This window comes from Hyalella azteca, unplaced genomic scaffold (genome assembly GCF_000764305.2).
Source record: "Hyalella azteca isolate HAZT.00-mixed unplaced genomic scaffold, Hazt_2.0.2 contig6811, whole genome shotgun sequence".
Taxonomy (NCBI): domain Eukaryota; kingdom Metazoa; phylum Arthropoda; class Malacostraca; order Amphipoda; family Hyalellidae; genus Hyalella; species Hyalella azteca.
The window spans coordinates 676,670-693,088 of NW_025936959.1; the positions used below are offsets into that span (position 1 = coordinate 676,670).

Genomic DNA, 16,419 nt, shown 5'->3' on the forward strand with positions numbered 1-16,419 from the left:
GACAGAGAACAGGCTGGTGGGCGCATTTGTCGCCACTCGCCACAAGGCTTAACACCAACTATAAAAAACAATTGTCATTGTGAGGGGCTAGGAGCTGATGATCCTTCTCAGGCCCAACGGCCGTCCTCGACCTCGAGTTCGACCTGTGGCTTTAACTTTAAGTCTACCCAGTCCCAGTGTAGACACCCCGAAAAGAAGAAGCTGATGATCCTGCCAAGTGCCAACTTCGCCCTAATTGCAAAACTTGGGCCTAGGGTTTATTATTGTTTAATCGAATTATTTTTATTTAATGTTGCTAGAAAGTAGGAAATTTTAGAGATTTTCTTGCGTGAATGCGATTTAAAATGAATCATATTGGTGAACTATAGAAAAAGTGGCAACCAAGAGAGTGAAGACTGAAGAGACTTTCAAGATAGCTAAGATGATGAAATCTATGGTACTCAGAGTCAGAGTCAGATCTAAATTTGACTTGACTATAATGACTAATGAACGGTCCTACTCCTACCTACCTACCTTGCTACCTATGAGGCTATGATCACTGCCATTCATTTTTCAAGTTCAACAAAATATTCTTTGTCAGTTGTCACCATGAATTTCGGGGTTTGGGCTATTTATTGGATAGTTAATACATGATGATTTAGCTAGCCAGCCTAGCCTATTCTAGGTAATTCAAAAGCATTAGAGACTTGAGACTGAGTATGAGGCTAGGCTAGCCTGGCTAGGTAGGAATAGCTGCCCATAGGCAGGGTTAATCATCTAATTTGGAAAATTAGGCAGAATTCTCAAAAATTTACAGGTCAAATATTTAGCTAGGCCTATAGTCATTTTTTTTTGTTCAGAATTGCATTTCAAAGTTCTTACTTTTTTTCCCTATGATTAAGAAAATTAATCAAGGGCTAGTAGGTACAGACTACAGAACTAAATGGGGAAACTTAATCACAAGATGAACACATGTTCATGTAGGATGTAGGTAGTACTAGGCTAGCTATTTTGTCTCATTCATAATCATAGGTGAAGGTGGCTTCTGTGTAATTTTCCAGTTTGGTTGTAGGGTAAACGCGGTATATTCCGACAGCGTAGGTAATTCCATCACTTCTCTAGTTTTTCCTTTATATTAAGCTTTGTTTTAGTTCCATGCGTTCATTGATGGTTGAAATGTTGGTGACGTCATACATTTGCGTGTCAAAATACTGCAAAAACACTAGGTCTTGGCCATCTAGTGGGAAAATATTGAGATCCAAAGAGAGACAATGCATGCCACCTGGTGAGATCATCGAAAAATGTGTCAAATTTGACAGTTGACCTTGCTCTACCAAATAGTGAATAACTGTTTTTATAGGAAGAATATTATGGTTTGAGACTTTTAAATACGTCTGTGAATATATTAGGAATCCTTTAAGTATACTTGTATTCGCTGATTTCAAGTCGTAAATAAATTAATAGATGATTAAGTTGAGATGTTGGATTTCGACACATGAAAACTAATTCCGACACAACTTGAATTGGACACACACAGATCGTTCAAAGCTTTGTACAAAAATTGAAATTTGCTTAATTAAAAGCCTAATAGCTGTTAATTAAAACGTAATTAAGTAGTGTTCAATATTCGTTAGTGTTCTAATTCAAAGCCGTGTTGTATCCCAATACAGCTCACACAGCAAACGGAATTCGAACACGTGGATGTCGGCAATACGTATCAGTTAAATTTGAAGCGCTGACGCAATACGACTCACCACGTGTCGGATGTTGCCACACAAAGTGACGGAATATAGGGATTTGGTAGGTTTCCATTCTAAAGGCTTTTTAATAAATATGGCAACATTTTGTGACGTTTCATCGTTGCTGACGCGTAGTGAAGTGTTTTGAGAGTCATGTGAAGGCAACAGAACTTACGTAACGCATACGGTTTTTTTTTATAGTTTTTCATTTCTCGATGCATCCTTAATGTGTCGGAATATACCGCGTTTACCCTATATAAGCAGGAATCCTAATTCCTATACTATAGGTATAAAAATGGTGGAAAAGCTATAGTCATGGGCTCATGGCTCAGATAGTGAATACTGAATAGGCTATGATATACATCATATACCTATATATTCAACCCTAGGTCCCTAGATCTTGATAATTTTTAAAATTTTGAATTAAGCTTTGATTTGCTTGAGGCTGAAGGCACCAGGATTCTAATTATTTCTGTGTCTAATACACTAACAAGTCTTAAAATATACCTAATCATTTTGTTATACTACCATTTTTTTCTTTGTTTTTAAATTTTTATTTTATCATATTTTTACCATTAATAACTATCTTGTTTTAGATTATCTAAAGCAATTTAAAAGCCTTTCTTTTATATTAAAATGGACTTGAATTTTGTCAAAAACATATCATTAATGTCCCAACATATTCAAATTTAGGTCATAAACCATAAAATTGCTTCTTAAATCATGACTTCACTGCTGTTCCTCTTGCTTGTATTAGGTTTCTTCACTGAAAAACAGTATGTGCATTCTGGTGAGTATTAAGCTGCCTTTACTTATTTTTAATTCCATTGGTCTAAAAATATGTACCTTGTAATTTTGTAAATATGGTTCTAACAATCCAATCTTTACTATCTTGGGATTCCCATTCTATTGATTTCAGTTTTGTGAATCAAAAATGTCATTATTCCAGATTCTTCAGTTGAAGCTGAAGTGGAGGTAATCCCTGAAATGAAGCTAATGGTGACACCATCGGAGCAGCCTGTGGTGCGTGGTGTAGGTGAGACACTGACGCTCACATGTACATTACTGCCCCTTGCACCCGCTCCTCTCAACAACACATCAAATGATTCACAGTCTACGGATGACGCCATGCAAGACATCATGAGGCGGGCTGCAATGCACCAGACCATGATAGTTAGTTTTGAAAGCTTATAGTGTTCAGTAGCCTTATGATTATATGCTTTACTACCTCCAACTTCTTGTATTAATATTTATTCTTTACATTACAGGTGGATGTATGAGTAAAACTGGAATGTATGAGTTAAATATATCATTGGTTTGGGAAAAGTTTTACTGTGTACCATTTATATTTTCATATAATTTTCTCATATGAACCAAAATTTTTTTTTATTTTATTTCACTTTTTGTTTAAATTGATATTGAAATTTATGATTGTACTCTATCTGGAAATTAAATGAAATGAAGTTTGGATTCCCTTCTTTTCTGAGCCCTTTTTTATTCTGGTAGTTAGTTGCAAATGTTTGTGAATGTTGTGCAAACCTGTGTGGGATTCTTTATCATGCAGAACTGATGTAGTTATGACTTCTTTTATGATAGATAACGGTAATTGTGTTTGTGTTATGAACCCAATTGTATATACCTTCATTACATTTCTAGCTCTTTCTGCACATTCCAGCTAAAGGGGTACAGCTAACCCAGTACCTATACAGTATTGGGTGAAACCATACCTACCCAATTTTGAATTGGTACAATCTAATTTTCTTCACTACATTATCACTGTAAACTAAAATTGGATTTTTTGTCCACAGAAGAATCAGAAAGGATTGGCCATGCCACAGAGACTTCACTGGGAAGAGAACACACCTTCCTTGCAATGGATTATCCCCATCAATGAGTGAGTTGTCTAATAGCAATGCATTTATTAATCATGTTAATCTATTTTTTTATCTCCAAGATTCATAGCATTAGCTGGATTTTGATCTGTAGTACCGTAATGGAATATCATTTTTAATGATATTTATTTTAATAATCTGAATGCATATATGGTACGTTCAATTGAAGGTTTTGTTGAACTGAGAATCCGTGTATCATAATGGGGCCCAAAATTTCATGCTGGTCTTATATCAACACTATTTTTCCCAAAATAGGTTAATTTTTATAATTTTATTGATAAATTTTGTGAATATGTTGGTAATGGACCTATGTTCTGTCAATTTGTAGGTTTTATTTAAATTTTGTTTCTATATATGACTTGCTAACCAGTGAGTATCCAATAATTCTCCATGTTATCTGACAATTTGTTGAAAAATTAACCCTAGTAATTTATTACCATCTTACCATGCTGGTATGGATTGTTGGTTTTAAAGGAATTCCTCTACAAGAGCTTCATGGCCATTCACCATGTGTATTGCATTGTAATCCTTTGCACGAATATTTACTGTGTTTACAAGTTTTCTTCATCAAGTTTATTGTCTGTTATTTTGAAATCTCAAATTTCAAGTTATTGAAGGGCCATAAGTTTTGTTTTAGATTGTTGACACGGGATCCAGTTGACATTAGCAGCTTTTAATTTTTTATGTACAGCAAATTTTTAATTTGCTTAATTTTAATTTGCTTAATTTAAATTTGCTTAATTTTAATTTGCTGTACATAAAAAATTAATTTGCTGTACATTACATATTAATTTAATTTCTAATTTGTAGATAAATTTTTTGGTATAGATGTGATTATAACCAATAATCCCTATAACAACTGTATTTGATGGTCTTGAATTATACAAGCAATTTATTTGTCCATCTGTGTAATGTGTGCAACTAACCAATGATTCGCTGATAAACATACTGAACAGTATTTATATTAATGTTAAGTATAGCAACTATAGATGAGCCCTCGATGTGCAGCGTGTCTCGCGTGAGTGAGGAACAGTTAGGTAGTGGAGAGCTGGTGGGAGCTGTAAGCAAGCGTGTGCTGGTGCATCGGCTGCAGGAGGCTGATGCTGGCAACTACACTTGTGAAGTGCCGCAGCTGCAGCGCTCTGCTGTGGTGCAGCTCCAGGTTCTGCACAGTGAGTCGATGTCACCATAAACCCATAATTTTCCTGTTGCCTGAACTGTTTTTTTTTTTGTTTTAATTTAATAGTATTTTTTTACATTATTGTTTGTTTCTTTTTAAACAGTGCAGAATTTCATTGCATGGTATTTTATTGTACTAATTTAGGTATGAGGTATTAATCGAGGAGGTTGCTCACTGATGCGCAATAAGGATTAGGTTGCTCACTTGTGCTATTATTTGTATTCGTCTGTGATTCAGTGAGGCACAATTAATTATCAATACTATATGTGCAATATAAAGTGAGGTCTTGTAATGATTGATTAAATAGGAAAAAAATATAATAAAAGAGACGTTACTTAGCTTCTCATATATATTAAAGTTGGGTGAATCGGATTGATTACTCCACCAATTTTACGTTACGTTCAGGTTCAGGTTCAAGATACCGGTATTCGTTACTTATCGTTTTGCCAGGTGGTTGCCGAGTGGGCTTGAGTGGCACGATGATATACGGTTCTCTTTTTGGACAGGTTCCGGCAAAATATAGTGCAAAGAGAGGGTTTTAATGAAACACTGATACATTTCATATTAAATTGAGAAATTCAAGTTCGCATCCTACGTTAACAAAAATCTCTAGTACATGAAAAAGGTGATCTGATCACAATCAAAAGTCCAAAGCTAACATCATTAAATCATCTAATATTACCGGAAAAAGCGTGTGAACCGTTGCAGTTCCATTGAGCCGTACGACTGTTGTAAACGACTGTAACTTGCGCACATTTTTACGGCTGTACGTTCCGCGACCGTACCGCGGCTGTCCCCGCGCATCGCAGCCGTATTTCAAGTGGCCGTACTGTAGCTGTACCGCAAGCGTCTCTCTTCACAGTTGCTCTATCTCCATAGCTGTCGTATCTCGTTGATATAGATGTCTCACGGTCAGTCTGGCCGTAGAGTTGATGATGACCATACTTCAGAATAGTAGCGTAGTCTTCATTGTCGATGATGTTACTTCAGCTCAATGCGGTGCTTCGGCGGTTGAAGATGAATACAATCGTACCGCTTCTTCTTGATGGAAATCGTGACCGTATCGTACTGATGATTCTTGGTGTAGAGCTCGAAACTTGGATCTTCTGATGACGTGCGTTATTATCGTTGTACATCTCGTGGCTGCCCGCGTTGTCATCACGGCTAAGTCGCAGCCGTAGTGATGATGTTGACCGTATAATATATTGAAGTCGTAGCCGTCCATTGTATATGTTTGACGCGCTCACAGGAATCGTAACTGCCTCGGTGAGTCCAAGTTTCTCGCAAGTCGCGACCGTCAATGTTCGAAACGGTAACACCGCGGCCTCACGGCCGCAGCAGTTACGTCCGCAGACCGTACGTGCGTGACGGTTTCCGCCGTAGAACCAACAGCCCTTGGCGCGAAATCTGAGGTCCTTATATTCGCTAGAGTCGCGCACACTTAAGCCTAGCCCTCGGTAGACGCTACATTCCTTCGAATGGAATTTCCCTCGCAACGCTGAGCGCCAACGTTTCAATGTAAACAACCTTTCCCACGGTCTCGACACAACGGCGCCGCATTCTTAGCATTCTTAACATCTATGCATAATACATGTTCAATATTACCTACTGTCAATATTATCTACTTTATTCATGATCACCTGGTATTTGGTTAGTGAAATTGAAAAATTTCTCAAAATTGGATAGAAACCTGAGGCTGTATACATCATTGACAGCTTTTCCAGCTTAATAAAAAAATCAGAGACACATGTAGGTAGGTATATATTTAAGCCAGTTTTTATAGTACGATTCTCACGCACATAATTATTGCAGGAGATGTGGTACAGCGATGTGGCTTGTCATCGTTCCAGTGCAGCACGGGCGAGTGCATTCTGCTGCGATTTGTGTGTGATGCCAAGCCAGATTGTCCACAGGGCACAGACGAGCTTGCAGAGCACTGTGGTCAGTAGTGTTACAAGTTATTGATTACCTACTCCATATGTTGAGCTTTTGCTTATTAAAAATTTAAGCCGTAGTCGGAGCCTTTTTCCACTGCACTGAGTACTGATCTAATTTTTGTGATTTAGTTTATGCCAGAAACTGGTTGATAACATTATTATATTCCAGGCTTGGGGGATGTTTGTCGCAATAAATTGCGATGCAACGATGGCCGTTGTATGGACCCATCTCGTTGCTGCCGTGGCCCTGCTTCTTCTGTTACCAAGCCTCTTAACTGCTCCGTGAACCCTTCCATCCACTGCTGCCGTCAGCTCATACATCCCGGTGAGATATTATGCTGACCATCCACTGCTGCCGTCAGCTCATACATCCTGGTGAGATATTATGCTGACCATCCACTGCTGCCGTCAGCTCATATTTACATTATTTCTTCATTTGTTATATTTATGTGGACCAACATGATGTTTTCTACGAGTCACACTACAAGTTTAAGCAACAAATTAATAATCTTTTTATAATTTATAATTATAAATCGTTATTCCCTCTCAGCTGCTCTCGACCAAGATCTGTTCTACCTCTCAACGCGTCCTCGCCCTCACACCCGTGAGAGCATTTTCTCGGATCCGTCGCCTCTGCTTATTGGTGAGGATGTTACTGCAGAACTTTCCTCAGCTCACTGACCGCACCACTTGATGTCACCGGTTTAAATTTATTGCGTCTGAACTAGCACGAAGGTGTCCTGGCATTGATCTTAGTTATATAGGTACAACATGACTAGACCATACATGATGTCCCATCAGCCGTTGTTTCAAATTTATATCTTAACACTCATTGGCAGGTCATAGATTATGCATATTGTTTTACAAAAAATATTCCTGTGACCTAATCACTAACAGGTTGATAATCAATTTCTTTCTTCCCCATCTATTCTCGCTTTCATTGACGACAGATTGCTTATCTGCATTATTTTTTTCATGGTTCCCTCAGTTTTTTTATATATACCGTAGGCACGTAGTTATGAAGCTAAAAGCCAACTTGCCGCTTTACACGGAAAATTTTCATTTTTTAAAAGTAACTATATTAAACACAACTGAATTAAAAACTCAAATTTAAATAAATTTAAATTTACAAAAATTGAATTTGAAAAATCTGTCCGCAATGAGAAAAATAACGATAATAAAGTCCATCAACCACAGGGACGCTGGTGGCGCTAGCGAACATCTGCACGGCGTGCCTGCTGCTGACGCTGCGGCGGCGTTTCTGGCCAAACTCTGCCTCCTCTTTGTCGCTAACTCCCCTCGCCTGGGGCCGGCAGTCTTCCCGGTACGAATTCTTCATGTTTATTTCTAGTTCATTATAATTGTCATGGCAAGTTAGTTCATTATAATTGTCATGGCAAGTTAGTTCATTATAATTGTCATGGCAAGTTAGTTCATTATAATTGCCATGGTAAGTTAGTTCATTACAATTGTGATGGTATGTGGATCATGGTGCTTGTTAATGTTGTGAGGGTATAGGTAACTGTAGGAGTTTATTCCTGCGTTCCTGCATGATTCTCTTCACAAGCACAGAATGTACAGTGCTGGTGATGATGTGACGTATTTTCTAACGTGTGCTGAGCGATACATGTAACTTTAGTTTGCTTATGAAAATGTTGGTCGTTGCTCGCTTCATGCTTCAACGATTTGAGAGAGTTATTAGAAGAAGCTGGTTAATGTTCTACTATTTAGAAATGACAACTCTACCTGTTTTATTGATAAAACTTATTGTCTTCTTTCCCTTTAATCAACCCCATAATCTACAAGTTGAGGCAACCATCAATTGTATGTAATCCTGAGATTTAGATGCCACTATTGCAGCGATGTCAATAACCTTTTTCAAACGAGAATTTATTCAGGATTTTAATATATAATAATAATCGATATTTAACACATTGAGGAGGAGTTGGGCAGTGGCTTAATTTATACTTATTTATGTTGCGTGTTTTCATGAGAATAATGTTATTCGACCATTGCAGTGACATGATGAGCACGGTGGGGTTGCCGGCGTCAAGGTCTTGGTGGTCGTTTGGGGGGAGCTTGTCTAGGGGCCCTGCTGACGAGCGCTGCTCTGCCCGACACGCTGTCGCGTTCACAGCCTTCCCACAGGTTCTTGCGCGTTCTTTATGCCTTAATGACGCACTATCTATGTCGTCCTTGTGTCTTCTCTTTTACTTTCTTACTCGTTCTTTCTGCCTTCCTGGCGCCTTCTCTTTGTTTTCATTAGCCTCCTTTTTGTCTTCTTTGCGCCATCATTTTGTCTTCTGTCCTTTATTTGTTTTATATAATTTTTCCTGAACCTTGTCATTCTCGTGACACTCTCTTCGTCATATCTCATCCCTGACGTTAACACGTGATGTGTCCGACTAAACATATCGCTGTACAGGGGCTGTCGCGATGTGATGACAACATGGGCGCTGGCAACGCACTGGCCCACTCCGCCCCACCGCCCTCTTATCAGGCACGTCTATTGCGGTTCCTTTTTTTTATCTACGCATTAATTTACTAATTCATTTAGGGTACGCATCTTGTCTTTACTCAGTCTAGCTTACGCATCAATAAAATCCTTCACTTTAACTTCAGTTTTAAGTGATGTTACGACCAACAATGTCAATATTACCAGGAGCTATTAGTCTAAAGCTTTAAATGGAGTGGCGGCCAGTTACTGAGAAGTTTCTGTTAGTTGTCGTTGTAACGACTGACCATCGGTAGCATTGGATTTTAATAATGAAGCTCCTTCGGGATTAGTGTTTTATTATCAGAAATATTGTTAAATTTTCTTTATTAAGATATATTATATTGAAACTGTACCAGTGAAGGAATTAAAACCAATTACTGAAAATGTTTCAGTTTCTCAGGTGAAAAAATGAAAAAAAGGAAATATATCACTATTTTTAGTTTTCAAATGTTATTTTTGGCATGGTTACAGATGAGGTAATCATTTTAATTACCACTAAACTTTAAGGTAAAGGTTCTTATTTCAATTGCTTTACAATACCACAGGAGAGGCTTAGTATCATTTTAACGCGTTGCAACATTATCGTTTCTCACTTCACGACTTCGGGTTTTAATTACAACTCCTTCTTACAGCATTAAACTTGAATAGAAATTGAGAATTTTTTTAATATGAAGCTCTTTCGGTAACTCCATAAAAAAAAACATATATAATAAATTTATAATGTTCAGCCATCATAATAATCCTCTGTGTTCCTGAAGAATATTGTTTTTTATGATATGAAATACCATTGACAGGAAGCAGTGTGCGGCCCTCCACCTCCATACTTCAGTATTTCTGGAGGTCGCTACTACTCTCGCTGTGATAGCCTGGATGTTGACGTCAATCATACGTCGGTCGGCATCCCTGCTAGTGCCCTGCCCTGCCGCTGTCCTGTGGCATCTGTTCGACCTCTTACATTCAGCTCGAGAACAGCACCCACCACCTCTGCTAGCGCCTCTGAATACATCTTTTCCATCCCGGTATCCGCACCCAGTGTCCCTCAAAAGTGGGATTCCTCTGCCACGACTTCTCCTGGAAATAATTCGTTTTTCACGAACACATCGAATAGTTTCTCTGTCAATGTACCAACAACCAAAGGATCCTCCTCAGCTGCTCATTTTGTGTCTAGTTCGTCTGGATCAACGGCTTCGTTCATGGACAATTTTTCCGGTTCTAGAGAAGCGGTACCATGTCATTCTCTTAACACGGAAGAGACTGAGGCGCATGTTTTACCAACACGTCGAGCAGGTCTCAGGCATACCTTTTCAGTTTCCCCAGGCAGAAAAAGAGTGTTAGTTAAGAAAAAGAGACTTGCGAGGACAGGTTCAGACTGCGCCCACACTCCTCTCCTAAGCGAAGCTTTGGTTGTGAGAGCAAGTCAACTGCCTGGACAAGGCAGAGCACGCAGCCCTGCTGGTGAATACAATCCATCGTACAACCGCAGCGCCATGGCTTCTAATCAGAACAAATCTCACATGGGGGAGTTTCCGCCACTATCCTCAGAGATGAGCGAGCTTCCAGCAAACCACACGTCTCCTGACAACACAACCGAATCACGTTCTTCAGACAATCCACGCTTGGAACTCAACGCTACAGAGAAATACAACCGAGTAGCATCAAACTTATATTCTCGTCCCCGCAATGCGCGCGATAAAGCTGGTACGATGGGGCTGCCAACCACTGCTTCAGTGCACAGTGAATGTCAGGTCACTCCCTCAGCGGCCATTGACAAGCACGATTCTTCCCGTCTTGTAGGACTGAGCAGCTCATCGCCTTCTTGCCCTGCACCGTCTTCTGAATCATCTGCTTCCATGTCTTCTGCTACCTCATCTTGCTCACTTTAAGTTTAACTTGCCGCTGTTGCTTACTTCATGGTCTTCACTAACTCTTACATACGTCCGTCTGCTCTCTGTTCTACTTAACTGGCCGATACTTGCAGCTCATTTTGTGTGCTCCGATTGTATATATTCCATTTAAAGGTTGCTGCCCACTTCATTACACTAATTTGTCATTGCTGTGAGCTTGCTCTTCATTTAAACTATACAGTTACGACTATAATTTGTGCAGTACAATAAGTATTGTTGTACCGCAATTTGCATTTACACTCGGCTAATCATGCGATCGATTATCCTTGCGAACAGTTTACCCATGCACTCAGTTCCCCGTTGTCTTTTTATGCTTTGATGCAACAACGCTCGCTTCGATGATCCGAGTTGAATTGAGCTCGATCTCACATGATTAAATTGATCCGAGACTATCTTCGCCATGGTTTCCACTTGGTATAAAGCCATTTCATTTATGGGACTCGTGATCATCATATACAATTTAGTTATTACAACGACGTACAAAAATTGAAGTTGAATGCAAAATGACAATATTCTACAAATGCTTTATCTGGCCTGATCATTTTGCGATTTTATTTCTTTGGGAAAAAGATGATCATTTTAATGCGATACCTATGCCAATGAATTATCAGGAACACTAATTATTAATTGCAATACGCAATGAGCATTTTCTGCATCATTCAATTCCTGAAAACATGCTTTAATGATGAAACTCCCCAGGGGAGCTTCTGTCGCGTGTCTGTGCTCGTCAGAAGTCCTCTGGGACTTCGCGTTCCTAGGGGCATTGTTCCTGAGCGCCTCAGTTGTGGGGTTAAGTTATTATGTAGGTAGGATTCCTTACATCACCCTTCTCTGTCTCTCTCGTGCAGGTGGCCGACGTTTTGTGTAAGCGACCTCTTATTCGAGTGTCTTCGTTTCTGTTGCTTTTCACCTGTCCCTCCTTGTCACTTCGTATTTTTATGATGCTAACGCTGCTTTCTTCGAGCCAGCTTCAGCGGGCTGGACAATTGAGACCTTCCACCCTTTGTGGGTGATGAACAATGTTTGATTTGAGAAACTTACGATAATTGAGACCTTTCACCTCTTTGGTGATGTTCATCTGAACTTTCGGTGCGGGATAGCTAAATAGCTGAAGCGCAAGTAAACATGTGCCAACTAACTGACTAATTATGGGCATTTCTTTTATTGCCATTTACAATTTTTCTGAAATATTTACTCATATTCAACGATGGATCTTTTTCATCGATGTGAATTCTTTACCACACGATTTCCTGCATTCTTTGGTTGTCTTATGGTGATGTAGAAATTTCATGGCTTAGTGTTTGTTTTTAAATATTTTGTAAATGTCTACGATGCTTTCTTGGGTGCAAGTTCTGTGAAATTTCGGGTTTGATTTGACGTTTTCTCATTTATTTATTATCTGTCAAATAGCTAATGTTGTGGCCAATAAAGTTTTTATTCTCTAGAATCGAACTGCTCGAAACTAATGCGTTTTTGAGAGGCATTTCTAGCGTTCATTATAGGAGTTGATATGTAAATTTTTCCTTTTTCAGTTTATGAAATTCATTACAAATTAGTATTCCAAAATTTTTCTTTCGCTTATGGTGCTATCTGATAGTCAGATTATTTCATCGCTGACCGTTGTTTGTATATAATCGTGTTTAATAGCAGCTCTGTGAGCTTTATGATCGCTCGCCATTTTTTCAAGCACGTGTCCTACGTTCTAGCGATGTCCCCATAGCATTAAACGATGTGCCATAGCGTTGAAATTGTGCCAAAGTTTCTAGTGTTTGCCCTGATGCAATTGCCGATTCTCGTGAGGAATTGTACGAAGTTTGAGGTTGTGTCGAGTATTTATTACAATTGTCTGCCTAAGTTCGTATTAGTATTGTGTGGGATATGTAGTAAGTGCGTGTCCCTATGTAGTTGGATTTTTTGATTAGTGGCAAAGTTTGTGCTGAAGATATTTTATGCTAGCTCTTCGGATTCTTCTATTTCGCACGTGTTCACAATAAAGGCTATGCAATGCTGAGAAGGGTAACAGTTGGAGTAAAATTTAAATCTTTATGTAATACGCATAAGAGAATCTATTTTTAAGGCAGGACGTAGCTTGGAGGTTCCCGTATAACTTAGCTACACAATAAAGGCGTGTGATATAGCGAACCGAGTGAGTTAATGACCTTGTGTTAAAGGACTAGTAATTCCGAAAAAATCGAGTAAATAGACGAATAATATGCCTATAAAAATTACTTTCTAAAGACTTGCAATGAATTTCTTATTTTATTTTTAAATATAAAAAATAGTTCGCAAGTTTTTGAAAAATATTTTAGAAACAATTAAATTTTTTATATTATTTATTCTGTCAATTGATTCACGCATTGTCTCCGACTTTATGAAAGTGTGCAAAATTTCATTTCGATTGGAGAGGTAGAAGTGTGTTAAATATCGATTATAAGATTTATAACAGACGAAGAAAGAAACAAACCAGCAAACAACAAGAAGGGAAGTTAAAGAGAAGTGTTGTAAAATTGTACTGTCTTGTACTGATGATTGTGTGTTGTCTAACGTCATGTTGTCTCCTCAAGAATAATCAAGCGTCTAGCTTCTTGTTTGAACTTAGGATCGAAAATTTCAAATTCTCAACACTGCTTATAACACCGTAAATTTATCAGTTTCCAGGTTCTCTCATTTAGTATGCCAGTAGAATAGGTACGTTTAACTTCCATTCAACATAATTCTTTCAGCTCCATAAAATTGGAGTATTTCCGTGGTTTGTTTCAAGCCTGGTATCGCGGATAACAGTTATCTGAATCGTTGGTATGGTATCTATGCTACGATGCATTTGATCATGGGCATCACTCATATGAAACCGTCGAAATCAGCTAGCCTAATACGTCTGTTCCAAGTGGCTTAGTTACATCGGAACGACGCTCAAAAGCGGGTTACAAATAAATCAAATACAAACTTCCGTGTTAGGTCAGGTTAACCGATTAATACTCCTGTTTTTAGCGCATTTTCTCATTTATGGAAAAAATGCACTTTTGTGCTCGCCACGTCCGTCTGTCTGTCCGTCCGTGACTTCACGTTTTCGTCGACGAGAAAATGCGCTCTCTGTCACTCACTGCAGTGAGTACTGAGTTACATTCTTTATTATGTACTAATGTACTATGCATCGTCGCAGGGATATTATCATCACCTGTTACATTGCACTGGCATCAAAATTTATGCTAGAAAACTATTCTAGAAAAAATGAGTTGGGGAAGTGCGATCTATTACAATTATGGAATAATTGTAAAATTATTGATAATCGCCTAGAAAATTCAATTTCATCGATGAAAAATAAAAGATAAATCGACAGGTTAATTATATTTATTACCTTAAGTATCCTAAAAAAACAGCTTGTGTAATTCGTCATAATGCTACTAATGAAAATAGAACGTTTCGCGTTTCGTTGTATATTCCATGTCATGATGTCACTCGGTTTCGTTCTTGGAAGTAAACAAAAAATAACAATTTCTTCGTCTTTCAGTAAAATTGCCGAAGCGGAAGATACTTGGACATGAAGCACGACATTATATTTTCATCGTCACTCACATTATTTTTATTCTATATACATTTGATTGGTTGTGGATTGAAAAGTCGTTACAAATAGGGTGTAATGAATCTGTAGCCACGGCTGCACCTAGAAAAAAAAAACTTAGACAACGTAACTGCTAAACATTTCAATTACTAATACTGCTGTACGGCACAATTACACGAATTATTTATTTGTATTTGTAGAAAGCCTTGTTGCAACAAGCCAACGGCTGCGATTCCGACTACAACTCTAGTAGTCCGGCTCTGGAACATAGTTCGCTCCGGTATCCGCACCGTCGTAATCTGGAAGAGGGATGACCGGGGTTTTGGCGTCAGGAGACGGAAACCTTCGATGTTTTTCTTTCTTGGGCACTCCGTGTTTACGTCCTGATCTTCCGTGAGTACTTCGAGAGGTCGCTGCTGTCGGAGGTCTGTAGCTCCTTGTTTCGAAGTCATCGAAGCCGGAGTCACGCCAGGACCTCCTCTTGGGTTCTCGCCTGAAATGGTCGCTATGCGGTTTTCTGTAGTTGCCCTCCATTAGCCCCGAGCTTTGCGCTGGTCTACTTTCACGGAATCTATGTGCGGACCAGTCTGTTTCTCTGTAAGAATTCCTGTTATCAAAACGGTCTCTAGTTTCAAAAGGAATATCATAGTACTCAGGACGAGGTTTCATCACAATATTTTCATTATATTGTGCTGCGTAAGTGTTGTCTTGGTGGTAGAAACTTCCTCTGTTCAGTTGATCTCGGGCAAAATGCCCATCGTTTCTTTGGTAGTTATCGGTGTGGTGTCTGCTGTCATGGTGTGACAGTCGCTGGAAAGGTTGATTGTTGTATTCAAATTGACCAAAATCCAAGCCATCGTCCAAATCGAAGTCATCATCCGGATAGAATTGCGAACTCAGCATCTTCACGGCTCTCTCCTGTAGAAAAAAGATGAAAAGAAATTAGACGTTTAGAAAATTTTACATAGTAAATGAATATCAAATTCGGTGCCCTGCAGGTGGAACCAATACGAAAGCCGAAGAAGAACTACGCCATAACAAAATTAATATGTGATGCAATTTATTTATCCTTTAACTTTATCCTTTAACTCGATATATTTATCCTCTAACTCGATATTTTTGCTGCGTGTTCATGTTATAGAGTGTGTGTTCATTATAGTCAAGCTTTGAGTTTACTTTCAATTCATTCATAGCTTGTGCAACTTACTACACACATTCATTACAAACTTATAAGAAACTTGAATCGAACAATCCTAAGTGGTTCACTCAACTTATGCTATGAATATACAATAAGTTCTAATATACAATAATATAAGTTCTAATATACAATAAGTTCAACGGCCTTTGTCATTCAATGGGATATGTTAGCCAACTAAACTTCTTTTTTATTCTATATAATTATGGAAAAACTCAGCTTCGACGACCAATTTTACTGACTAGAAAAATGAATAATGTCATATGGCACCAAATTTCCCCTGATTTCTATGATGTTTTTAAGGGGAAGAACTTTAGAACTTTGCACTTGTGATGTGATTAAAACAACAAAAATACAATAGATTTTTTTTCAATTCTTTAGAAGATAAGCGGTTCATCACCTTTAAATCAAAAGTAGGAATAGAAGAAAATAAAATATGATCAAGGCTAACAAAATTAAAAAATAATAATGCTTGTTACCTTCAAGCCAACGCAATGACAAACTTGCACGTGTGAGTGACGCACATCCGTAACTGTA

At 38.5% G+C, this 16,419-nt stretch overlaps 2 protein-coding genes across 2 annotated transcripts; one reads left to right on the top strand and one right to left on the bottom strand.

Moving 5' to 3' along the window:
- The first annotated feature begins 2,313 nt into the window (after window positions 1-2,313).
- Window positions 2,314-11,891, top strand: LOC108677237. The gene is made up of 11 exons (XM_018165433.2): window positions 2,314-2,508; window positions 2,668-2,891; window positions 3,527-3,612; window positions 4,619-4,782; window positions 6,603-6,731; window positions 6,897-7,052; window positions 7,278-7,370; window positions 7,925-8,051; window positions 8,746-8,875; window positions 9,153-9,227; window positions 10,019-11,891. The coding sequence occupies exons 1-11, from the start codon at window positions 2,442-2,444 to the stop codon at window positions 11,105-11,107; spliced, it is 2,340 nt and encodes a 779-aa protein (XP_018020922.1). The 5' UTR covers window positions 2,314-2,441; the 3' UTR covers window positions 11,108-11,891.
- A 2,567-nt stretch (window positions 11,892-14,458) lies between these two features.
- LOC108677238 lies at window positions 14,459-16,419 on the bottom strand. The gene is made up of 2 exons (XM_018165434.2): window positions 16,362-16,419; window positions 14,459-15,605 (listed from the first exon to the last, which is right to left on the bottom strand). Exon 2 carries the CDS (start codon window positions 15,588-15,590, stop codon window positions 14,934-14,936), a length of 657 nt encoding a protein of 218 aa, XP_018020923.2. The 5' UTR covers window positions 15,591-15,605; window positions 16,362-16,419; the 3' UTR covers window positions 14,459-14,933.

Excerpts from the sequence above, each read along its gene's own strand:
- LOC108677238 (XM_018165434.2), bottom strand. The coding sequence starts at position 15,590 with ATGCTGAGTTCGCAATTCTATCCGGATGATGACTTCGATTTGGACGAT.
- LOC108677237 (XM_018165433.2), top strand. The coding sequence starts at position 2,442 with ATGACTTCACTGCTGTTCCTCTTGCTTGTATTAGGTTTCTTCACTGAA. Across the intron at positions 4,783-6,602 it reads GCAGCTCCAGGTTCTGCACA|GAGATGTGGTACAGCGATGT; the intron begins GTGAGTCGATGT and ends TAATTATTGCAG. Across the intron at positions 8,876-9,152 it reads CGTTCACAGCCTTCCCACAG|GGGCTGTCGCGATGTGATGA; the intron begins GTTCTTGCGCGT and ends ATCGCTGTACAG.